The 26,352-nt window shown below is 44.8% G+C and overlaps 1 protein-coding gene across 1 annotated transcript in view; it reads left to right on the top strand.

The window, feature by feature from the left end:
* The first annotated feature begins 871 nt into the window (after positions 1 to 871).
* SEC62 (SEC62 preprotein translocation factor) overlaps positions 872 to 26,352 on the top strand; it is a 91,877-nt gene continuing 66,396 nt past the window's right edge. Inside the window, exon 1 of the mRNA XM_077488007.1 lies at positions 872 to 1,022. Within this exon, the coding sequence (XP_077344133.1) occupies positions 915 to 1,022 (108 nt within the window). The 5' untranslated portion in view covers positions 872 to 914. The remainder of the gene's footprint in view (positions 1,023 to 26,352) is intronic.

The following is a 26,352-nucleotide window of genomic DNA, read 5'->3' as shown; positions in this document are numbered from 1 at the left end:
TGACAGTGGGGAGCGGAGGGCGGGAGCTGACGAGAGGACAGCTGTCCTTATAAACATACAAGGCTTCTATGTTTATAGGTGACAGTGGGGAGCGGATGGTGTGAGCCGCTGAGAGGACAGCTGTCCTTATAAACACACAAGGCTTCTATGTTTATAGGTGACAGCGGGGAGCGGAGGGCGGGAGCCGCCGAGAGGACAGCTGTCCTTATAAACACACAAGGCTTCTATGTTTATAAGTGACAGTGAGGAGTGGAGGGTGGGAGCCGCCGAGAGGACAGTTGTTCTTATAAACACACAAGGCTTCTATGTTTATAGGTGACAGTGGGGAGCGGAGGGCGGGAGCCGCCGAGAGGACAGCTGTCCTTATAAACACAGAAATCTTCTATGTTTATAGGTGACAGTGACCCAGAGGTGGTAGAATGGAGTTCTTCCACATTCCTCTGAAAACAAGCCCTGGATGAGAGGACCAAAGAAATGGCCTGGTGGTGGGATTGTGTTTAACACATTTGCTGTAAATGGTGCCCTTGCCAAGTGGGCAATCTCCTGTGTTCAGAAAGCAGCAGGGCAGCTGTAGGGAAGTCAGTGGAGCTGTCTGTAATAATGGTGTATATTACAATGACCTTCAGTCTCCAGGGAAGCCCTCAGGTAATGCACACTGTCACACACATTGCTGGACCAATGGAACTTTGCAAACATTTCTGGAATTTGAGCTCAGCCTGTAAAATGACCTTAATGCTGCAATTGGTAGACAAGAGACTTGGGTGAGCCGGTCTAGTTCGCTGAGCAGGTATGGCGTGCAGGGTGACTGCTCCTCCTCTGTATGAGGGTCTCTGTACCACACCGAGTACACCTCTCTATTCTGTCTGCCGCACTCTACCTCTCCACAGCTGGACTCCCGCATCCGGCAACGCGCAATGGACCCTCACATGGCCGCGCACGCCCCGGAGCCCCGCCTTCTCCACGTCACCAGACAGGCCGGGGCAGACATGGCGGAGCGGAGAAGACACAAGAAGCGGATTCAGGTAAGTAAGGTGATGCTATGTAGTTGAAGCCTCCGGGCTGGTCATTACAGGGGTGCTGATATGAGTAGGTGTTGTGTGTTGGGGAAAGGGAACCCCTAGGGATGTGTCGGCATATATGTGAGGGGAGGGGGGTCTACTGCCCCCCATGACTATGGCGGATAAAGGCCCTGCGAGTCCTGGGATGTGATATCCGCTGTCCTGAGAGGATGGACAGCCCTACCGGAAGATTCCTCTACATCTGTACAAGGCATGGGCCTGCTAGGGTCTCCAGATGTGGCCGCTTGTGTCATCTACACACATCCTCACAACAGCTGGACCCTCTCCTCACTCCTAGATCCTCTCCTCCTCGCTACTGGACCCTTTTCTCACTCATCTCCTCGCTACTGGACCCTCTCCTCACTCCTGGATCCTCTCCTCACTCATCTCCTCACTCCTGGATCCTCTCCTCACTCATCTCCTCACTCCTGGATCCTCTCCTCACTCATCTCCTCCTCGCTACTGAACCCTTTTCTCACTCATCTCCTCGCTACTGGACCCTCTCCTCACTCCTGGATCCTCTCCTCAGTCATCTCCTCACTCCTGGATCCTCTCCTCACTCATCTCCTCCTCGCTACTGGACCCTTTTCTCACTCATCTCCTCGCTACTGGACCCTCTCCTCACTCCTGGATCCTCTCCTCAGTCATCTCCTCACTCCTGGATCCTCTCCTCACTCATCTCCTCCTCGCTACTGGACCCTTTTCTCACTCATCTCCTCCCTACTGGACCCTCTCCTCACTCATCTCCTCCCTACTGGACCCTCTCCTCACTCATCTCCTCGCTACTGGACCCTTTCCTCACTCATCTCCTCGCTACTGGACCCTTTCCTCACTCATCTCCTCGCTACTGGACCCTTTCCTCACTCATCTCCTCGCTACTGGACCCTTTCCTCACTCATCTCCTCGCTACTGGACCCTTTCCTCACTCATCTCCTCGCTACTGGACCCTTTCCTCACTCATCTCCTCGCTACTGGACCCTTTCCTCACTCATCTCCTCGCTACTGGACCCTTTCCTCACTCATCTCCTCGCTACTGGACCCTTTCCTCACTCATCTCCTCGCTACTGGACCCTTTCCTCACTCATCTCCTCGCTACTGGACCCTTTCCTCACTCATCTCCTCGCTACTGGACCCTTTCCTCACTCATCTCCTCGCTACTGGACCCTTTCCTCACTCATCTCCTCGCTACTGGACCCTTTCCTCACTCATCTCCTCACTACTGGACCCTCTCCTCACTACTGGACCCTCTCCTCACTCATCTCCTCGCTACTGGACCCTCTCCTCACTCATCTCCTCGCTACTGGACCCTCTCCTCACTCATCTCCTCGCTACTGGACCCTCTCCTCACTCATCTCCTCGCTACTGGACCCTCTCCTCACTCATCTCCTCGCTACTGGACCCTCTCCTCACTCATCTCCTCGCTACTGGACCCTCTCCTCACTCATCTCCTCGCTACTGGACCCTCTCCTCACTACTGGACCCTCTCCTCACTCATCTCCTCGCTACTGGACCCTCTCGTCACTCATCTCCTCGCTACTGGACCCTCTCGTCACTCATCTCCTCGCTACTGGACCCTCTCCTCACTCATCTCCTCGCTATTGGATCCTCTCCTCACTCATCTCCTCGCTATTGGATCCTCTCCTCACTCATCTCCTCGCTACTGGATCCTCTCCTCACTCATCTCCTCGCTACTGGATCCTCTCCTCACTCATCTCCTCGCTACTGGATCCTCTCCTCACTCATCTCCTCGCTACTGGATCCTCTCCTCACTCATCTCCTCGCTACTGGATCCTCTCCTCACTCATCTCCTCGCTACTGGATCCTCTCCTCACTCATCTCCTGGATCCTCTCCTCGCTCCTGGATCCTCTCCATGCTCCTGGATCCTCTCCATGCTCCTGGATCCTCTCCTCGCTCCTGGATCCTCTCCTTGCTCCTGGATCATCTCCTCGCTCCTGGATCCTCTCCTCACTCATCTCCTCGCTACTGGATCCTCTCCTCACTCATCTCCTTGCTACTGTAGCCTCTCCTCACTCATCTCCTTGCTACTGTAGCCTCTCCTCACTCATCACCTCGCTACTGTATCCTCTCCTCACTCATCTCCTCGCTACTGTATCCTCTCCTCACTCATCTCCTTGCTACTGGATCCTCTCCTCACTCATCTCCTTGCTACTGGATCCTCTCCTCACTCATCTCCTTGCTACTGGATCCTCTCCTCACTCATCTCCTCGCTACTGGATCCTCTCCTCACTCATCTCCTCGCTACTGGATCCTCTCCTCACTCATCTCCTCGCTACTGGATCCTCTCCTCACTCATCTCCTCGCTACTGGATCCTCTCCTCACTCATCTCCTCGCTACTGGATCCTCTCCTCGCTACTGGATCCTCTCCTCGCTACTGGATCCTCTCCTCACTCATCTCCTCGCTACTGGATCCTCTCCTCACTCATCTCCTCGCTACTGGATCCTCTCCTCACTCATCTCCTCGCTACTGGACCCTCTCCTCACTCATCTCCTCGCTACTGGACCCTCTCCTCACTCATCTCCTGCTACTGGACCCTCTCCTCACTCATCTCCTTACTACTGGACCCTCTCCTCACTCATCTCCTTACTACTGGACCCTCTCCTCATCTCCTTACTACTGGACCCTCTCCTCATCTCCTTACTACTGGACCCTCTCCTCATCTCCTTACTACTGGACCCTCTCCTCATCTCCTTACTACTGGACCCTCTCCTCATCTCCTTACTACTGGACCCTCTCCTCATCTCCTCACTACTGGACCCTCCCCTCACTCATCTCCTCACTACTGGACCCTCCCCTCACTCATCTCCTCACTACTGAACCCTCCCCTCACTCATCTCCTCACTACTGAACCCTCCCCTCACTCATCTCCTCACTACTGGACCCTCCCCTCACTCATCTCCTCACTACTGGACCCTCCCCTCACTCATCTCCTCACTACTGGACCCTCCCCTCACTCATCTCCTCACTACTGGACCCTCCCCTCACTCATCTCCTCACTACTGGACCCTCTCCTCACTCATCTCCTCACTACTGGACCCTCCCCTCACTCATCTCCTCACTACTGGACCCTCTCCTCACTCCTCTCCTCGGCACTGGACTCTCTCTCCTCACTCCTGGACTCTCTCTCCTCACTCCTCTCCTCACTCCTGGACTCTCTCTCCTCACTCCTCTCCTCACTCCTGGACTCTCTCTCTCCTCACTCCTCGACACTCTCTCTCCTCACTCCTCTCCTCACTCCTGGACTCTCTCTCTCCTCACTCCTCTCCTCACTCCTCTCCTCACTCCTCTCCTCACTCCTCTCCTCACTCCTCTCCTCACTCCTCTCCTCACTCCTGGACTCTCTCTCTCCTCACTCCTCTCCTCACTCCTGGACTCTCTCTCTCCTCACTCCTCTCCTCACTCCTGGACTCTCTCTCTCCTCACTCCTCTCCTCACTCCTGGACTCTCTCTCTCCTCACTCCTCTCCTCACTCCTGGACTCTCTCTCACCTCACTTCTGGACTCTCTCTCTCCTCACTCCTCTCCTCACTCCTGGACTCTCTCTCTCCTCTCTCCTCGGCACTGGACTCTCTCTCCTCGGCACTGGACTCTCTCTCTCTTCATTACTGGACCCCCTCTCTCTTCTCATCATTACTGGACCCCCTCTCTCCTCCATTTACTCTGTACTGGATACAACTCCCATGAGGTTGTGTCTGGGCTCCATGTTCCCCAAGTATTTACAGTGTCTCATAAAAGCTCACATTTTTGTAAATATTTTATTTTATCTTTTCATGTGACAACACTGAAGAAATGACACTTTGCTACAATAGTAGTGAGTGTACAGCTTGTATAACAGTGTAAATTTGCTGTCCCCTCAAAATAACTCAACACATAGCCATTAATTTGTAAACCGCTGGCAACAAAAGTGAGTACATCCCTAAGGGAAAATGTCCAAATTGGGCCCAACGTGTCAATATTTTGTGTGGTCACCATTATTTTCCAGCACTGCCTTAACCCTCTTGGACCAGAGCTTCACAGACTGCCAATGGAGTCCTCTTCCACACCTCCATGATGACATCAATGAGTCGGTGGCTGTTAGAGACCTTGCGCTCATCCACCTTCCGTTTGAGGATACCCCACAGATGTTCAATAGGGTTTAGGTCTGAAAACATGCTTGGCCAGTCCATCACCTTTACCCTCAGATTCTTTAGCAAGGCAGAGGTCATCCTGGAGGTGTGCTTTGGGGTTGTTATGTTGGAATACTGCCCTGCGGCCCAGTCTCCGGAGGGAGGGGACCATGCACGGCTTCAGTATGTCACAGTACATGTTGGCATTCATGGTTCCCTCAATGAACAATGAGCTCCCCAGTGCTGGCAGCACTCCTGCAGCCCCAGACCATGATACTCCCACCACCATGCTTGACTGTAGGCAATACACACTTGTCTTTGTGCTCCTCACCTTGTTGCCGTCACACATGCTTGACACCATCTGAACCAAATAAGTTTATCTTGGTCTTAATCTATGGATGATGGTACATTCTTCTCATTTTACCTATCTGAGGCTACACTCTCAAAGCTTCTTTATCTTGGTCTCATCAGACCACAGGACATGGTTCCAGTAATCCATGTCCTTAGTCTGCTTGTCTTCAGCAAACTGTGGGCTTTCTTGTGCATCATCTTTAGAAGAGGCTTCCTTCTGGGACACCAGCCATGCAGACCAATTTGATGCAGTGTGTGGAGTATGGTCTGAGCACTAACAGGCTGACCACCCCCCCCAGCAATTCTGGCAGCACTCATACGTCTATTTCCCAAAGACAACCTCTGGATGTGACGCTGAGCACATTCACTCAACTTCTTTGGTTGACAATGGCGAGGCCTGTTCTGAGTGGAATTTGTCATGTTAAACTGCTGTATGGTCTTGGCCATTGCGCTGCAGCTCAGTTTCAGGGTCTTGGCAATCTTCCTATAGCATAGGCCATATTTATGTAGAGGAACAATTCTTTTTTTCAGATCCTCAGAGTTCTTTGCTGTGAGGTGCCATGTTTAATTTCCAGTGACCAATATGAGAGAGTGAGAGTGATAACACCAAATTTAACACTTCTGCTCCCCATTCACACCCGAGACTAGGGCTGAAACAACTAATCGATTAATCGACAACTAATCGATTATTATTTTCATAATCGATTAATCGGCCAGTAACATAATGGGGTTAAAAAAAAAACTAAAATGAGCCCTTTATAGTACAAAAAGAGCAAATAATCGCTACAGTAAATATTACTTTCACCGTTCTACAGTAAAAAAATGAACCCCTTACAGTAGTGAATATCTACTATTTTCTACTATAAAGGGCTAATTTTAGTTTAGTTTTTTAACCCCATTATGTTAGTAAACGTCTTAGACCTGGTTCACATCTATATGTTTATTGGTGCTTTTTGCAGAAATGCACTACAGTTCATTTACACGGTTTTCTGGTTTCTTATGTGACACGTTCACATCTGAAAGGGTCAGGGACTTAATGCAAAATGGTGCTTTATTGGTTCAATATACTTCAAAGGAGAACCTGCAGAAAAACATGCAATGCGTCTTTGCAGCAATTTGTGTTTTTCAATCTGCCCAAAAATAAATGCAAATTGCAGTAAAATCACGTGCGCAAAAATAAAAACCTACAGCAAAAAGCACTGCAGAAACAGATCAAAAGCAAACTGCATAGGTTTGTACCGAGCCTTATGCTGGCCACACCGATCAATTTTCAGATGAAAATATTCAGACAAAAAATCTTTGTACATTCGCTGAATGAAAGAATTTTGTTTGAAATTTTCACTTGTTTTTAAAATGAATGTAATTTCTGAACAAAAACCACATACACTGTCGGAAAATTCCTTTGACTAAGAAGTTTTCTATTTCCAAATTTTCCCATCACTGTGGTTGAAAATGAACATCAATTTGACCCACTTTTTTTTTAAAAAGGTTATTAACCGATTAATCGAAACAATAATCGGCTGACTAATAGATTGTGAAAATAATCGTTAGTTGCAGCCCTACCCGAGACCTTGTAACACTAACGAGTCACATGACATCGGGGAGGGAAAATGGCTAATTGGGCCCAATTTGGACATTTTCACTTAGGGGTGTACTCACTTTTGTTGCCAGCTGTTTAGATATTAATGACTGTGTGTTGAGCTATTTTGAGGGGACAGAAAATTTTCAATGTTATACAAGCTGTACACTCACTACTTTACATTATAGCAAAGTGTCATTTCTTTAGTGTTGTCACATGAAAAGATATAATAAAATGTTTACAAAAATGTGAGGGGTGTACTTCTGTAAGATACTGTATACACCCAATCACTATAAACACTTTACTGTCAATGTTATTCCTAAGTTATTATGGGTTGTCGCTCAACATACACATTAGACTGGTAGTACAATCTCCATCATGGCGGCCATACAGGCTTCCATTTTATAATCCAGTCAATAAGCGATTTAATCAGTTGATCACCCAGGGCATAAAATTATCAATCATGTTGCATCGATTAACAGCACTGAGATGCTTTGTGCATGGATTTGTATTCTCAATCGATCAGATGATTTGATTACATGGTGGAATCAGAGATGAGATTGTAAATGAGTAAATCTCATCTTCTGATCGTTGATCTAAATCCACCTTCTCGTGTGTGGCATAACGATCAAATGGGTTGTTGACTATAGATCGACTATTTATATTAGGAGAGATTGGAAGAAAAATATCATTTATCAATGCATGTATGGCCACTATAAGATCTACCAAAGTAGTACAAGAGGCTGCCTGATTGTCCAGATTGGATACTTTATGTGTATCCTCATTGAATCTTATTGTTATGTATTGTGTGTGTGGGGTGAGCTTTATATTTGCAGCATCCACAAAAATAAAACCTGCTGATTTTACTACAGATGTCCTTGTTGGAGTACACCTTGTTATTGGGTGACAACTGCTGTGTCCTGTGTTGTCACCATGTCACATGCCCTGGTGGAGATTACAAGGGGTTATGCCAACACACACTACCTAAACTTGGTCTCCTGTTGTCACAATCATTATCCTGATAAATATCGTGTAGTAGTCTTTTGGGTGTGTGTGTGTGTGTATGGATGGGAAGTGGCTACAAGGAGGTTTCAGGAGATCAGCAGCACTGAAATACAACACATTTTTAATAAAAGATATTTATTAAAGAAGTCCAACTGGGAAGAAAGAAAGAAAATTATCCCTTTTTAGTGAGCTGTGCTAGTTTCCTTCAGAGGATAAGAGAAGTTTTTTTTTTTCCGTTTGTTTTTACTTTTCTGATCCTCTACTCCTCCCTGATCTGGTGTTGGACTGTCCCTCAGCATCTTCATGTCCTGAGCAATGCTATGCACCCTGCTTTGCTGTTGATGACGTCCTGACCCTAGAGCGCAGGGAAGCAGAAGTCAGGTGACTGTCTAGCTGCGGGGAGGAGCAGAGGATTAGGTAAGTATATTTCCTTTTATTGTTCCCCTAGACATAATTGGGTAATTAACCCATGTAGTGCAGGCACAGTTCCACTGCAAAGGAATAATTTTTTATTTATTTTTTCCTGGTGTTGGATTGTAAAGCTGGTATGACCTACGTTGCATTCTTACATTGGTCCTGCTTGGCACAATGTGAGTATTTGTGTCTCATGCCTGAGGGGCACGAATACAAGTTATACTCTAATTGAATGAGGGGCAGTGACATCACAATCTCTACCCTAGTCCAATCAGAGAACACCTATTCATTGAAAAAAAATAAAATAAAAAAAATACAAGGTTTTCTGTGAATGGTGACGATGCGGTGTGAGTAACCCCTGTGGTTCGTGTACAGAAGTTAACCACTTGTCTACCAGGCACGAACACCCCCTTCTTGCCCAGGCCATTTTTCATATTTCAGCACTGTTGCATTTTGAATGACAATTACGCAGTCATACTACGTTGTACCCAAACGAATTTTTTATCATTTTCTTCACACAAATAGAGCTTTCTTTTGCTGGTATATAATCACTGCTGGGTTTTTTATTTTTTACAAAAAAAAAGTCCAAAAAAAATTAATTTTTTACTTTTTTTTTCTGTCAGTAAATTTTACAACTAAGTAATTTTTTTGCCTTCACTGATGTGCGCTGATGAGGCAGCACTGATAGGCTGAACTGGTGTGCATTGACGAGGCGGCACCAATGAGGCACTAATATGCTGCACTGATAGGCGGCAGTGGTGGCCACTGGTAGGCATGGATAAGCGGTACAGATGGGCACTGGGCATTGATGGGTGGCACTGATGGGCGATATTGATGGGCAGCACTGATAGGTGGCACTAATTGCCAGCACTGGCTTGGCAAATGGGCACTGATTTGTGGCACTTGTGGGCACTGATTGCTGCCACTGATGGGCTCTGATCACTGGTATTGGTGGGCACTGTATGCTGCCATTGGTGGGCATGGTATTTTTACACTTTATATATTGTAATCAGGGCACTACCTGCCACCCAGGGACAGGTTTCAACTTGGCAATCGGAACCAGTCCTACCTTGCGATTGCTAAGTTTAAACCTGTCCCCGGGTGGCAGCCATCTATGTAAAGGCCACCATAGGCATCTTTTTATAGTGCCTCCAACCATGCACATGCCAGCTGAGCGCCGGTGACGTCACCTGGTCTGTCTCACCCACGATGCGCAAGTGACACTCGTGGTGAAGTAGCCACTGCGCATGTGAACAAGACGCGCACACACAGCCACAGCAGGAATTTCCTCCCAGTTCGTGCTCAAGATGCAAAAGCCTGGGATGTACAGCATGTATTTAACACAAACAAACAATGTGTCACCAGTCTAAATCTCCCCATAGAGGATCACACACAGTTGCACATAGATCCTAAGATTGAAGAAATTAAGAATTATATTAAAGTATATGCGTAACCCAGTTAGAATTGGGTACCCGTCCTGGTCGTCAAAGGCACTGCCACTGATACATGGAGAAGGGGAAAAAAGAAAAATAGATGAGATACGAAACCGAGAAAAAGGAGAATAGATGAGATACAAAGAACAGAGCAAAAAGGAGGGAGAAAGAGACCACAATCAAGGATTAGCAATAACAAAAAGCAAGAACCAAAAAAAGGAACAGGGACGCAAAGGGACATGGCCAAAATTAATAAAGATTGAAAAAAGTGTAATCGGGGGACAAGTCGTTCATAGGATTTGTATGAAAGGGCTTCATTGAGACCAGGTGATGTGAGGACATTAAGCTGTTTAATCCAGATGGTTTTGCATCTCAAAATTGCTTGGTCCCAGTCGAACCCCCCCCCCCCCTCCACCCCCTCAAGGGTCTTCTGGCACAACTTCCAAAACCAGGAATTTGACAACTGCAGGTTGAAATCTATGGTGTACCGTGGTGAGCTTGCCATTAGAGTCATGATATAGATGGTCTCCCATTCTTTGCCTAAGTTCTAAGACCCCTTTCACACAGAGGCATTTTTCAGGCGCTACAGCGCTAAAAATAGCTCCTGAAAAAAAGCCTTAGCTGCAAACCCGGTGTGAAAGCCAGAGTGCTTTCACACTGGGGTGCTGTGCTGGCAGGGCGTCACAAAAAGTCCTGCCCGCAGCTTCTTTGCAGCGGTGTAGGAACGGTGAATACACCGCTCCCCCACATTGAAAACAATGGGGCAGCGCTGATATACCGCCGGCAAAGCGCCACTGCAGCAGCATTTTGTGGGTGGATTTAACCCCTTTTCACCCTCTAGCGGGGGTTAAAACCAGCCCACTAGCAGCTGAATAACGCCGCTAAAACAACGGTAAAGCGGCACTAAAAATAGCGCCGCTTTACCGCTGACACCCGGGGTGGCTCAGTGTGAAAGGGGTTTAATGGTCTTGCCTACATAAAATGCATTGCAGGCACAGACCATTAGGTAGATAACTCCCCTCGTGCCACAATTGACATGTTGAGGGGAAGAAAAGTCTCAACATTTGGAAGGATGAAGGTTGAACCTTTCTGGATCCAGGGACAGCGTGGACAATGTCCACACCGAAATGTGCCAGGGGACCCCTCATCTAACCCAGCTAATGACAGATGATCACATGATGTAAACAGAAGCTTGTAATCAGCTGATAGCGTGAGGAGAAAAAAATAAAGCCGATTGCCGGCTTTGGTAAAAGGGACATTGGTCCCACACAGTCACCAGCATGCTGCTAGCCATGGCCCACCAGTGCCGCCTCATCGGTGCACATCAATAAAGTTAGTACAAAAAAAAGTGTAAACAAATTGTATGTAACAAATAAATAATAAAAACATTTTTTTTAAAGTCCCCCTGTCCCACCGTGCTTGCGCGTAAATGTGAAAACGTACGTTACTCCTGCACGCATATGTAAACGGTGATCGACCCACACGTGAGGTATTGTTTTGAACGTCCGAGCGAGAGCAATAGTTCTAGCACCAGACCTCCTGTGCAACTCTCGCCTATGGAGAATTTTAAGCACCGTAGTTTGCCGCCATTCCACAGGCAGACGCAATTTTAAAGCGTAATGTGTTTGGAGTCTATTTACTTGGCGTAACATCTTTCACAATATACAAAAAATTGTGACAATTTTTTTATTATTCATGAAATGTTCCCCCCCCCCCCAAAAAAATGGTATTTGAAAAACTGCTGCGCAAATAACATGTGACATAAAAAATTACAACACCCACCATTTTATTCTATAGGGTCATAGGGCTTAAAAAAAAGTATATATAATCTTTGGGGGTTCTAAGTGCTTGTGCTGTGTAATTTGGCCCCTTCTATCACCTAAAAAAGAAAAAAAAAAAACTTGGCTAATCCTGCCTGGCTATACCCTCCCCCCTGTAAACCTTTTATCATGGCTGCTGAGCCTTGACACCATGGTCAGTTTACGTGCATCTGTCATCTGTAACCCTGCTCTGTCCTCTCCACCCTCCCTGCCTGTCTGCTCATGTCAGTGTCCGCTCCCATAACTACAATTAAAACCTCCTATCCCCTCTGAAACATAATATGTGTCCCTGTGTTAAAAAAAAAAATGCCAATCTGTACCTATATCAGTGCTCATGTGGCTCTCTTGCTCTCTCTACTCTCTTCCCCTCCACCCCAGCGGATGTAATCAGGAGTGCTCTGTCCCACCCGCTGGAGCTGTCAGCCGGGCAGAGGAGATAGTCGAGGAGTCACATAACATATTATGTTACAGAGGGGATGGGAGATTTTTTATAGTAGTGGGTTAACAACCACTTTAACAGTATGGGCTTTTCCTGCTTGCTGCTGCCCATTAGGTGGGTCTTCATGCTGGAAGGCGGAGACAGACTTCTGGATCATGTGATCAGTGTTATTGGCTTTCTCAGGGGTCACATGATCTGGAGCGTGTCCTGTCAACTCCAGATTGTAACCAGTGACCTGAAGCAATCTGTTACAGCTCAGTCACTGCAGTGTGTGGCCGTGCTGCTTTATATCTGTGTTATGCGGTTGGCAGGAAGTCAAAGTAATTTTACTATTTACTAAGAATAGTGGTGGTATAGATGCACTTTTTTATAACGGATGACCTCATGGACCAGTAGTGCATTAAAGAAGTGGGTTAAACTCATCTTTTTCAAGAAAAGTTTGTGTATTATTCCTAATGCTAACATCAGTCAGTCTAGTGATCATGTTCAGGGCCTTTTCACACCAGCTTCGGTAGCACTGCGTTTGGTGGCTGTTTCAGTGCAATCTGACTGCAGCAACAGTGACTAAGTGGTTAGCACTCCACCCAGCAGCAATAGGGTTTTCGGTTTGAATCGAACCACAGGACTACTTGCACAGAGTTTGCACGTTCTCCCTGTGCCTGCGTGAGTTTCCTTTGAGTACTCCGGTTTCCTCCCACACTCCAAAGACATGCTGGTAGGTTAATTGACTCCTGTCAATTAGATACATTGTACCTCTTCCTTCTTCGATCAAAGGGCTAAACTTCTGTGTGTAAATGCAGTAAGTTTAACAACTTCAAGTGGTTGTAAAAACTCCCTAGTGACTGTTAACTATAGGTAAGCCAACAATAAGGCTTACCTATAGGTAGTGGAAATATCTCCTAAATGTGCGCTGTTAAAGAGATATTTGACTTGTAGCGCACCGATGATGTAATTGGGGCATGCACTGTGAAGAAAGGGACCTCCATGCTGTGTCATCCCCCAGCGTGTGCCATTACTGCGTGGAAGTGACGTCACGTGGCTCTGGCCAGTCACAGAGCTGGAGTCTACGACCCCAGGAGGAAGAGGGGCAAAGATGGACGCAGCTTGCACAGGGGACAGCGATGGATTTGTTTGCAGGCAAGTGTCACATAATGGGCTAGTATGCGATGCATCAATGTCTCCATACTTTATTTTGTTGAGAAACCACTTTGATAAACAACTCCCTAGCATTTCTGTCCATAGCCATCTTAAGGAAAAATGATTAATTTAGCATTTACTTCCTGGAATCCATCTGCCCTTAGCTCAAGCATGCATGCAGGAGAAATGCATGCTTAGCTGAGAAAACCTCTCCTCCCCTCCTGAAGACTCCTGGGATGTATGACATAGTTTGCCTAGGCAAGAAACCAAAAGGAACTGAAGAAATGTAAAAGTTTAAAACAAGTAAATATAATAAACTCTATTAATGCTAGCAGCATGAGGATTACAATTTAATTAATGTTGATTGCAAGAGTGAAGTTCCACTTTAACCACTTGCCGATGCAGCAGGGCGGCTCTATTGCATGAATCACTGTGCCAGCACAGTGCTCTGTGTAATAGACACAGTGGGTGTGCTCAGGGCGCTGGAGCCGATGTGCATGTCCGGTGGCCATAATGTCCACCTGCCACCATCGCTCCACGAAGAGGCAGAACAGGGATCTGCTAGTGTAAACAAAGCAGATCCCTGTTTTGTCAGGGGAGTACAGTGTGATTGTCTTTTCCTAGTGATTAGGAACAGCGAACTCTCTGTACTCCCAGTCAGTCCCCTCCCCCCCCCCACAGTTAGAAACACCTCCCTAGGACACGCTTAAGTGCTTGATTGCCCCCTAGTGCTAACCCCTTCCCTGCCAGTCTAATTTGTACAGTAATCAGTGCATTTTTATAGCACTGGTCCCAAAAAAAGTGTCTGCAGCAATGTTGCAGTCCCGCTAAAAATCGCTGATCACCTGCTAAAAATCGCTATAACTTTTGCACCAACCAATCTATATATGCTTACTGTTTTTGGTAAAAAAAAAAAAAAAACATGTAGAAGAATCTATATTGGCCTAAACGAATGAAGATTTTTTTTTTGGGGGATGTTATAGCAAAAAGTAAAAATTTTAGATATATAAAAAATGTTTTTTTCAAAATTGTCTATATTTTTTGCGCTATTAAAAAAAAAAAAACTGCAGAGGTGATCAAATACCACCAAAAGAAAGCTCTATTTGTGGGAAAAATGGCCTGGTCAGGAAGGGGGTAAATCTTTCCTGCCCTGAAGTGGTTAATGAAATGACACTGTGTGATGTTTCAATAAAGTTTGTTGAAAAAAGAAAAAAAAGTAAACCACAACTGGCACATTGGCACTGCTGTCTTCACTACTGTACACTGGTATGAATCAGCCTTCATCAAAGCTTTTTTGCTTATGTATTTTACAATCATCAGATTAGTTTGAATTTCCTAGGAGTGCGATCGTTATTTTAACTCGTATTACAAAATGGTGTTCGTTGGAAAGCTTATTTTAGAATTGTAAAGAATCTAGTGGGGTTTTTTTTTTGTAAGTTTTGCGGAAACTCCATGGCGTAGACATAATTTTATTTTAGCTTTTCCGAAGGAAAATACTTGTCAGTTCCTTGTGGTTTAAAACTGCCATCCATGTAAACCTTCAGAGTACTTTTTCAGTTTGGCACAGACATACGGTACATTTTTTTTTTATACAAAGGACCCTTTTTTATATGCCAGACACCTGAAACCCATTTCAGCTTTGATGTCATATTAGCAACTTGCATTTTATGATGTGAGCCAGTTCACATATGTCCTGATCTGAGTTCAATCTTAAATCTGTGAACTTTAAAATGTGAGTAAAAGTTTATGCTCTGTTTAAAAATGGAGAAAATCTCAAGCTGGTAGAGGATGCAGTCTCTTTTCTTGACCTCTCTAACGCACTAAAGTAAATGACAAGTCTCTTTCACTCCTTGAGTAATTCAAATGTACTACAGAACTGTCACAAATAATGCTTGACCTCTTACCCTTCTACACAGTGTGGGCTCTGTTGGAGTCCGCCTGCTCAGTGAACAATCTGTACGCTGATCTCTGCTGAGCAGGTGGGTGGCTGGTCTGCTCCGCTTATTATGTGACTGTTACACAGTCGCATCCCACTCTCCCCTGTGGGCATTTTGATATAAATGGACCACCTGACTGGCATCCAATCCGCCAGACCGATGAGGAATTAGATCCCCATCCGTCTGTTTTTAGCGTATAGGATCGGATTGGATGTGAGTAAGTACACATGTCTGTTGACACCTGCTTTTCCATAGAGGAGACTGCAGGGTCTGCCTGAAAAACTGACAGGCGGACCTGATCAGTCTGTTAGTGTGAAAGGGGACTGTGAATATCATATTCTTTTTATTGTACTATTATCATATGCATTAACTGCATTCCCATATGAAATTTGTATAGTTTCTGCTGAATATCCTGTTTCTCAGTATTTATAGTTCTAGATGTGTAAAATCCAATGGAAATTACTTGAGGGATAGATGCATCAAGGCAGGATTTAAATAAAGTGCTCTCATGGATCAAATTTATGGTGCTAAAAAGCCCCATGTATAAAATTTTAAATATTTTTATAGTGTCATGAAATAGTAATATAATATTTTTTTTTTAGATGCAGAAGGCCATATTAGATATCTGATAATATACCGTAGTTACAAAATGATTACTACAAGTACTGTTTGGTTTTGCCTATTTTATACCCCCTGGTGTGTTCCAATTTGTACAAGGAAAAGCATATTTATAATGATTTTGAACATTTCAAGAGATTTTCAGATTCCAAATGAAATGAAAAAGTGCTGGTCCTGGAAATGAAGCTGATTCCTAGAATATTTTTCTCAGTGTCTTTCACTGTAAGCACCCTCTGATGAGCCTACCCATGTACAAAAGAGTCTAATTTTCCAAATAATGGTACTGTACACTCTAGTCAGTATAGTCAGTATAGAAAGTGAGCCTTCACCCTCTAGATCAGGGGTAATCATTTAAATTCAAGGAGGTCTAATCCATAACATTTTCTTCCAGCAGAGGTCCAAATCATATTTTTGTGCGATGATTCACAATTTACATCACAGCCCTCTCCTCCAGTATCCAGTCCCATGCTTACATCGGTGTCCTCAGTCCCCCCTTCACATTGGTGTCCTCTACCTCAGTGGTTCTCAACCCTGTCCTCAAGTACCCCCAACAGGCCAAGTTAGCAGATTTTCCTTTATCTTGCACAGGTTTTTTTAAATCGAGAGTCAATGGCTTGGTATTTTGGACAGCTATTTTATCTATGAGAAATTCCCAAAACATGGCCTGTTGGGGGTACTTGAGGACAGGGTTGAGAAGCACTGCTCTACCTCCTTTTATAAAGCGGAGGGTGTGAGGCAGAACAATTCTGGATGGAGCGTGGGAGAGCTGAAGCTGCTGGGGTAACTTTTCATATTAACTAGCTGGTGATTGGTTGCTAGGACCACCCTACAACTAATTACCGGCTGGTCAACTTAAAAAGTTCATTCAGGCAGCTCTCGCCCTCCGTCCAGTGCTGCTGTGCTGTGATAATGACTGCAGTGGAGGCTGGGGAAAGAAGTGACTCCTAAATAGTGCAACCTTAGCAGTCTGGATCCAGGGATTAAGTGATGCATGCTTTATGTGTACTGGGTATTTTCTGCAATGTAAAATTGCATTTTTTTTCTTTGCCTGCCCCCTAGCCACCATTCTCGCCAAGGCGAGAATGACATCTCCAGCACTCCAGAAGTCTCCTGGGATGTACAGGCTTGGTGCATGTCATGAGGGGCTGGGCTACCTGAACCAGGAAGAGGCTTTGGGTTCCTCATTAAATTGGCGTTCCACGCAAAAAAGAAACTTCCACTGTCCAGGTTCCTCCCCCGCTTCCGGTGTTACATTTGGCACCTTTCAGGGGGGAGGGGGGAGCAGATACCTGTCTAATACAAGTATTTGTTCCCACTTCCGGCAAAAGATTGCCGCAGCGATCTACACCATGTTCCGTCCCTCCCATCCCTCCGCTGTCTTCTGGGAGACACAAAGGACCTCATTTCCCTTACGTAAGATGTCGTCGCCTTCACCCGGAGCTGAGGACATTGCAGGCCTTATGCACACTGGACGTTCAGCAGTTTTTGGCTGGACAATCTACACCATGTCCCGTCCCTCCCATCCCTCCGCTGTCTTCTGGGAGACACAAAGGTCCTCATTTCCCTTACGTAAGATGCCGTCGCCTTCACCCGGAGCTGAGGACATTGCAGGCCTTATGCACACTGGACGTTCAGCAGTTTTTGGCTGGACAATCTACACCATGTCCCGTCCCTCCCATCCCTCCGCTGTCTTCTGGGAGACACAAAGGTCCTCATTTCCCTTACGTAAGATGCCGTCGCCTTCACCCGGAGCTGAGGACATTGCAGGCCTTATGCACACTGGACGTTTTGACAGCAGCTGTTTTTGGTTTCAGACGTTTGTTTCTACAGTCAATACACTCCCCATCATGTTATCCTATGTGTCCATGTACACATAGGCTGTTCAGCAGTTTTTGGCTGGGGTGTTTTTTGGCTTTAAAAAAACCCCCAAAACTAGTGGGTTCTGAGAAGAGTTTTTCCTGCTGTAAAAACGCTCTAACGTCAAAAAATTCTGATAAACGCTCCAAAACGGTGCTCACCAGGGTTTTTTATTTATTTTTTATGTTTTTGATCCATTGAAAAGAAAAAACGTTAAAAACTGCTATTGCAAAAATGTTGAGAAACACTCACTGCTAAGCTGCTGGAGTTTTTATAACGTTACTTCTTATCATACATCACAGGACACAGAGCCATAATAGTTACTATGTGGGTTGTAGGCCACCTTTAGGTGATGGACGCTGGCACACCCTAAGACTGGAAGTCCACTTCCCATATAACCCCTCCCACTACTGGGAGTATCTCAGTTTTTTCGCCAGTGTCTAATAGAGCTGCACAATTAATCATTAAAAAAATCATGATCTTGTTTCAACCCCCCTGACATCTCTATTGCAGAGATTGCTGATTCTTTCATATAGAACAAGTGGAGAGACTTAAAAAGGAAGTAAACCCTGATGAGTTTACTTCCGCTTTCACTCCCTGCAAAGACAAAGCATAATGCACTACTATGCATCGCATAGTAGCCCATTATGTGTCACTTACCTGACACAGGAGCCAGCGATGTCACCGCTGTCCCCTGTAGTCCGCCGCATCCATCTTCTCGGTGGGGTCTCGCAGCTCCGCCGCTGTCATTCGGCGAAGCCCCGCCCGATGCCGTCACTCCTGCACATGCGCACAGGACCCGACAAATGCGCGGCAGCTCCGTTGTTGGAAATGCCGCGCTCAGTGCGCCTGCGCGCCGCTGTCTACGGTGCATGCGCCGTAGACAGCGGTGCCTGTCATCGGGCAAATATCTCCTAAACCGTATAGGTTTAGGACAGGGGTTGACAAATTTGCTTGGAATCTAGGAGCCAGCTAAAAAAGTTAGGAGCCGGGTCCGTGACGGCGATCTGGACCTGTCCCTGGCCTGACATGGAGACGAGTGAGGGGAAGATAGCCCCCAGCCCCTCACCTGTCTCCAAGTCATTGCCCATAGCTCTTAGAGGGACATTTTATTTATTTTTTTCAAATGACTATTTTTTTTTAAATTGCATTTTAGTGTAAATATGAGATGTGAGGTCTCTCTGACCCCAGATCTCATATACAAGAGGACCTGTCATGCTTTTTTCTATTACAAGGGATTTTTACATTCCTTGTAATGGGAATAAAAGTGACACACTTTTTTTTTTTTGTTTTTTTTTAAAGAACAGTGAAAAAAATAAAAATAAAAGTTAAAAAAAAATATATATATTTTAAACGCGCCCTGTCCTGCCAAGCTTGCGTGCAGAAGCGAACGCATATATGAAAGCGGTGTTCAAATCACACATGTGAGGTATCGCTGCGATCGGTAGAGTGAGAGCAATAATTCTAGCCCCAGACCTCCTCTGTAACTTAAAAAATGCAACCTGTAGAATTTTTTAAACGGCGCCTATGGAGATTTTAAAGGGTAAAAGTTTGTCACCATTCCATGAGCGGGCGCAATTTTGAAGCATGACATGTTTGGTATCGATTTACTCGACGCAACATTATCTTTCACAATATTAAAAAAAATTGGGCTAACTTTACTGTTGTCTTATTTTTTTTTTTATTAAATACATTTTCCCCAAAAAAGTGCGCTTGTAAGTCCGCTGTGCAAATATGGTGTGACAGACAGTATTGCAACGACCACCATTTTATTCTTTAGGGTGTTAGAATTATATATATAAATTTTTAGGGGTTCTGAGTAAAGGGAAGGAAGATAGGCTGGCAGGCAGGGAAAATTAGCATTGCATCCATTAGCATTGCTGGTTGTAATTCCAACGGCCACCACAAGAGGGCGCCAGATTCCAGAAGGAACCATAGGATCGTAGAAGGCCTCAAAGCCGGGGGCTAAATTACCGGCCGCCGGCGGCGCGGCCCGACGCGATCACGCCGGGGGGGTCCGCGGAGACAGCATACCCCCAGCTGTGCTGCCCCAGGCGCCAGTTCGCCAATTCTAGTCGCAAATGCGACCTGGCGCCCGGGTTTTGTCGAGCCCTGGTTTAGGGGATATTGCTTGGACCTACAGGTAAGCCTTAATCTAGGCTTACCTGTAGGTCAAAGTGGTTTGTAAGGGTTTACAACCACTTTAACTGCTGGCTCAGCTGTGAAAAGAAAACATCTGAGCAGTCTGCCAAGTTTTTAATGTGAAACATTGTAACTAACTCTTCCTTCTTAGATCAAAGGGATAAACTTCCGTATGTAAAAGTTTTTCACAACCTGTAAATGCAGGAAGTTTAACCACTTAAAGCCTAAATCTTTTTCTGACACTTGTTTCTTAAGTTAAAATCAATATTTTTTGCTAGAAAATTATTTGGAACCCCCAAACATTATATATATTTTAGCAGAGACCCTAGGGAATAAAATGTCAATTGCTGCAATATTTTATGTCACATTTTATTTGCCCAGCGGTCTTTCAAACACAATTTTTGGGGAAAAAATACACTTCAATGAATAAAAAAAAAAAAAAATGAAAACCGTAAAGTTATCCCAATTTTTTTGTTTTTGTTTTAATGTGAAAGATTTTACGCAGCGAGAATCGTGACCTATCTTCTAAGCAAAAAAATAGTGATTCTCATTTTAGCCAGAATCATGCAGCTCTAATGTCTAAGGTGATTTGGGTAATACATCCAAAGAAATTCTAGTGGAATAAGTACCCTTTTGCCATTTAAGAATAGGAGTAAACGTATTTAAAGCGGTTCTGCACCAAAAAAAAAAAAAATATTAAAAGCCAGCAGCTACTAATATTGCAGCTGCTGACTTTTAATAAAATCACACTTACCTGTCCCAGGGTCCAGCCATCCTCTGTCAGGGAATCGGGAAGTGAAACATTGCGGCTTCACTGACTGGTTCCCTACTGCGCATGCACGAGTCTCGCTGCGCGTCTCTTCTGGTCCCCCGCTGTGTCCAGGGAACTGGGTGTTTCCCAGAACACAACGGGGGGGGGGGTATGGGGGGGGTCTGCGGCGGTCTGCCCGGAAGTGGGTGCAGATATCTGGATTATCCAGGTAACTGCACCCCCTCCCCCCTGAAAGGTGCCGATTGTGGAGGGGAGGGATCAGATTAGCGGAACTTCCCCTTTAGGATGAAGAACCGCTTTAATTTTGACGAGTTCCTTCTCCTGTGTCAGGGGCATCCGCCTCCAGGCAGTCACGACGTCCTCCGCCATCAAGTTCAAGAGGTAAACGTCGGTGTGTATTTTAGTCTAGCATGAGTAGCGCACTTCAGTAAGAGAAATAAATTCAGTATTTGGAAATACAAACGGCAAAAATATTCAGAAAAGTTGACAGTTTAGGAAGGGCACAGCAGCTGTCGGGTGCCCATCAGTCTTGGATCTGTGCAGAAAAATGTGTTGCGTTTACTCCCTCCTGAATGATAGAAGAGTGGTATGTCCCCACATTTTTAATGAAAAATATGTTTTATGCCTTGTACAGTCAACTTTAAGTGATGTGTTCCACTGCATTGCTACACAGTCCGAAGGTTTACAGTAAACAGAGCAAGCTAAACATTCACCATTATCTTTCTGTAAAACATGGTCTCTGAACTAGCAATCAATCTTGTTTACTTCAGTGTCAGAACACCAGGTGCTGCTTTATAGTTTCCTGTGGTTTCCTTTAGTGTAGTGCTTACAGGTTGAGTAATAATCCCATGTGAGAAACATGTCATTCTGTGACATTAACTGTTTCAGCCCCGGAAGATTTTACCCCTTCCTGACCAGAGCACTTTTTACAATTTAGCACTGCGTCACTTTAACTGACAGTCGTTTGAAGCTGTACCCGAACAAAACTTGAATCCTTTTTTTCCCCATAAATAGAGCTTTCTGTTGGTGTTATTTGATTACCTGTGCTTTTTTTTTTATATTTTTTTGCACTATAAAAAAAAATAGAGCAACAATTTTGAAAAAAAACAACAATATTTTTTACTTTTTGCTATAATAAACATCCCCAAAAATTATATATATATATATATATATATATATATATATATATATATATATATATATATATATATATATATATAAATTTCTTCCTCAGTTTAGGCCGATACGTATTCTTCTACATATTTTTGGTAAAAAAAAAAATCTCAATAAGGCCCCGTTACAGTACTAAAAATAGCGCCTGTGTAGCGCCTGAAAAAACCGGCCCCTTTCACTCCAGTGTGAAAGCCGGAGGGCTTTCACACTGAAGCGGTGCGCTGGCAGGACGGTGAAAAAAGTCCTGCTAGCCGCATCTTTGGAGCGGTGAAGGAGTGGTGTATTCACCGCTCCTAAACCGCTCCTACCCATTGAAATCAATGGGACAGCGCGGCAATACCGCCTCCAAAGCGCCGCTGCAGCGGCGCTTTGCGGGCGGTTTTAACCCTTTTTCGACTGTAAAAATAGCGCCGCTTTACCACCCACGGCCGCACCGCCCCAGTGTGAAAGGGGCCTAAGCATATATTGATTGGTTTGCACAAAAGTTATAGTGTCTACAAAATAGAGGATAGATTTATGGCATTTTTATTATTACTTTGTTAGTAATGGCAGCGATCTGCGATTTTTATCGTGGCTGTAACATTATGGCGGACACATCGGACACTTTTGACACTATTTTGGGACCATTGTCATTTATACAGTGATCATTGCTATAGAAATGCACTGATTACTGTGTAAATGACACTGCCAGGGAAGGGGTTAAACACTAAGGGGCGATCAAGGGGTTAAGTGTGTCCTAGGGAGTGTTCTAACTGTAAGGGGATTGTCTCAGTAGAACACGACAGAGATCATTGCTCCCGATGACATGGAGCAGTAGATCTGTCATGTTGCTAGGCAGAACAGGAAAATGCCTTGTTTACATAGGCATCTCCCCATTCTGCCGCTCCATGACACGATCGTGGGCCCCTGGCAGACATCGAGTGCTCAGAACCAGAGGACATGCTCATGGAGTACACGGCGTGCGTGTGCCTACTATGCTGCAATTTAAAGGGGGTGTACCTGTACACTCATTTGCACAGCCATGCCATTGTGCCAACGCACATCATCGTGTGCTGGTCATCAAGGGATTAATTTGCCGTTAAACCCATTTAAATATTTTCCTCCAGGGCCAATTCTGACACTTCTCATGTGTCAAAGTCTACATATAATATACAGTATCTCACAAAAGTGAGTACACCCCTCACATTTTTATAAATATTTTATTCTATCTTTTCATGTGACAACACTGAAGAAATGACACTTTGCTACAATGTAAAGTAGTGATTGTACAGCTTGTATAACAGTGTAAATTTGCTGTCACCGCAAAATAACTCAACACTCCATTAATGTCTAAGGGAAAATGGCCAAATTGGGCCCAAAGTGTCAATATTTTGTGTGGCCACAATTATTTTCCAGCACTGCCTTAACCCTCTTGGGCATGGAGTTCACCAGAGCTTCACAGGTTGCCACTGGAGTCCTCTTCTACTCCTCCATGACGACATCACAGAGCTGGTGGATCTTAGAGACCTTGCGTTCCTCCTCCTTCCATTTGAGGATTCCCCATGCTCAATAGGGTTTAGGTCTGCAGACATGCTTGGCCAGTTCATCACCTTTACTCCCAGCTTCTTTAGCAAGGCAGTGGTTGTCTTGGAGGTGTATTTGGGGTTGTTATGTTAGAATACTGTCCTGCGGCCCAGTCTCTGAAGGGAGAGGATCATGCTCTGCTTCAGTATGTCACAGTACATGTTGGCATTCATGGTTCCCTCAATGAACTGTAGTTCTCCATTACCGGCAGCACTCCCACCACCATGCTTGACTGTAAGCAATACACACTTTGTCTTTGTAATTCTTGCCTGGTTGCCAACACACACGCTTGGCACCATTTGAAGCAAATAATTTTATCTTGGTCTCATCAGACCACAGGACGTGGTTCCAGTAATCCATATCCTTAGTCTGCTTGTCTTCAGCAAACTGTGGGCTTTCTTGTGCATCATCTTTAGAAGAGGCTTCCTTCTGGGACACCAGCCATGAAGACCAATTTGATGCAGCGTGCGGCGTATGGTTTGAGCAGTGACAGGCTGACCCCCCCCCCCCCCCCCCCCCTTCAACCTCTGCAGCAATGCTGGCAGCACTCATACGTCTATTTCCCAAAGACAACTTCTGGATATGATACTGAGCACCTGCAATACATTTCTTTGGTCGACCATGGCGAGGCCTGTTCTGAGTGGAACCTGTCCTGTTAAACCGTTGTATGGTATTGGCCACCGTGCTGCAGTTCAGTTTCAGGGTCTTTGCAATCTCCTTTTAGCCTGGGACATCTTTATGTAGTGCAATAATTATTTTTTTCAGATCCTCAGGGAGTTCTTTTGCATGAGGTACCATATTGAACTTCCAGTGACCAGTATGAGAGAGTGACAGCAAAAACACCAAATTTACCACACCTACTTCCCATTCACACCTGAGACCTTGTAACACTAACGAGTTACATGACATCGGGGAGGGAAAATGGCTAATTGGGCCCAATTTGGACACTTTTACTTAGGGGTGTACTCACTTTTGTTGCCAGTGGTTTAGACATTAATAGCTCTGTGTTGAGCTATTTTGAGGGGACAGCAAATTTACACTGTTATACAAGCTGTACATTCACTACTTTACATTGTAGCAAAGTGTAATTTCTTCAGTGTTGTCACATGAAAAGATAAAATAAAATATTTAAAAAAATGTGAGGGGTGTACTCACTTTTCTGAGATACTGTATGAGTGGGTATATATATATATATATATATATATATATATATATATACTTTTTTTTATTTTTTTAGCAGAGGCCCTATAAAGTAAAATTACGGATGTTGCAGTTTTTTTATGTTACACAGTATTTGCGCAGCATTTTTTTAAATACATTTTATTGCATACAAACACAATGTAATATCCAATTTTTGGTAAAACGTAGAAGATGTTATGCCTAGTAAATAGATTCCTAACGTGTCACGCTTTAAAACTGCGTATGCCTGTGGAATGGCGCCAAACTATGATACTTAAAATTCTCCATAAGTTACATTTTGTTTGCCCTTACAGGTTACCAGTTTAGAGTTACACAGGTCTGGCTCTAGAACTATTGCTCTTGCTCCAACATTTGCGGCAGTTTACATATGCGTGCAAAACTGCTTTGTTTTTTATTTTTTTTAATTATTATTTTTAAACGTTTTCTTTACATTGTCTCTTTATTTTATTTTTTTCTTTGTATTAACTTTATTGCTGTCACAAGGGAAGAACAATATCCCTTGTGACAGCATGGGCTGTAACAGAGCTTCTTTATGGAGAGATCTGGGGTTTATTAGTCCCCATATCTCTCCTCTGGCCTCCTATGCAGCTGATTGGCTGCAGATCAGTCTGACTACTTTCCTAGCCACTAACGGCTAGATAAACAGAGAGGCGGACCCGGAAGTGATATAATCTTCGTCGCTCCCGATTTTCAGGGACACAGAAAAGGAGGAGCAACATCAGTTCCTCTCTCTCTGTAGTGCAGCCATCACTACCAGCTATGACACCCCTAGGCTCCGCAGTCGGACAGGAGAGCCCGGGAAAGACAGCGGAAGGGGGTTCCTCAATCATCTTCCAGGACAGCAACCTGAGAGTTAATTGGCTCTTCCCTAGTCGGGAAACACAAGCCAGCAGCAGTGTGACCTTTGTTTTATTCTGACCAGGTATCCCGTTAGCGGAATGAGTCCCTCTTATGATGCAGATCTGTACACACAGGGTAGCACCTCTCTGTGAAAACCTCCAAATATGCGTGTTGGTTACTGGTACCTTCACTCCAGGTTCAGACGACCTCCTACTTGTCTCAAACTGGGAATATGGATATATGAAAAGAACCTGCACTCTGGAATCCGTCCAAATTCTTTATTCGATTCATTAGTTAATGCAATTAGCTATAGATGAGAATTGCCATTGTATAGATACTTTCTGAAGGTAAAAAATCTTTTTTTGCATAAATTTAAAATGCATTTATACATTGTACAATAAACATGAAAAAATAATGATAATAATCATCATAGATTCACGTTGTAGTGTGTTACCAATTTGTTTTCTTGGTGACTATGGTCTCAACTGCCTTGAGATCATTGACAAGATTTTCCTGTGTAGTTCTGGGCTGATTCCTCACTGTTCTTATGATCATTCTCATCAACTCCGCAAAGCGAGATCTTGCATGGAGCCCCAGACCGAGGGAGATTGACAGTAATTTGGTGTTTCTGCCATTTGCAAATAATTGCACCAACTGTTGTCATCCTCTCACCAAGCTGCTTGGTTATGGTCTTGTAGCCGATTCCAGCCTTGTGTAGGTCTACAGTCTTGTCCCTGACATCCTTGGATAGCTCTTTGGCCTTGGCCATGGTGGAGAGATTGGAATCTGATTGCTTCTGTGGACAGGTGTCTTTTATATAGGTAACAAGCTGAGATTAGGAGCACTCCCTTTAAAGAGAGTGCTTCTTATCTCAGCTCATTACATGTA

The sequence above is a fragment of the Lithobates pipiens genome, unplaced genomic scaffold, assembly GCF_037356315.1.
Source record: "Lithobates pipiens isolate NorthernLeopardFrog02 unplaced genomic scaffold, aLitPip1_a1.2 Scaffold_18, whole genome shotgun sequence".
NCBI classification, from domain to species: domain Eukaryota; kingdom Metazoa; phylum Chordata; class Amphibia; order Anura; family Ranidae; genus Lithobates; species Lithobates pipiens.
This window is presented reverse-complemented; position numbering and strand designations above follow the sequence as displayed.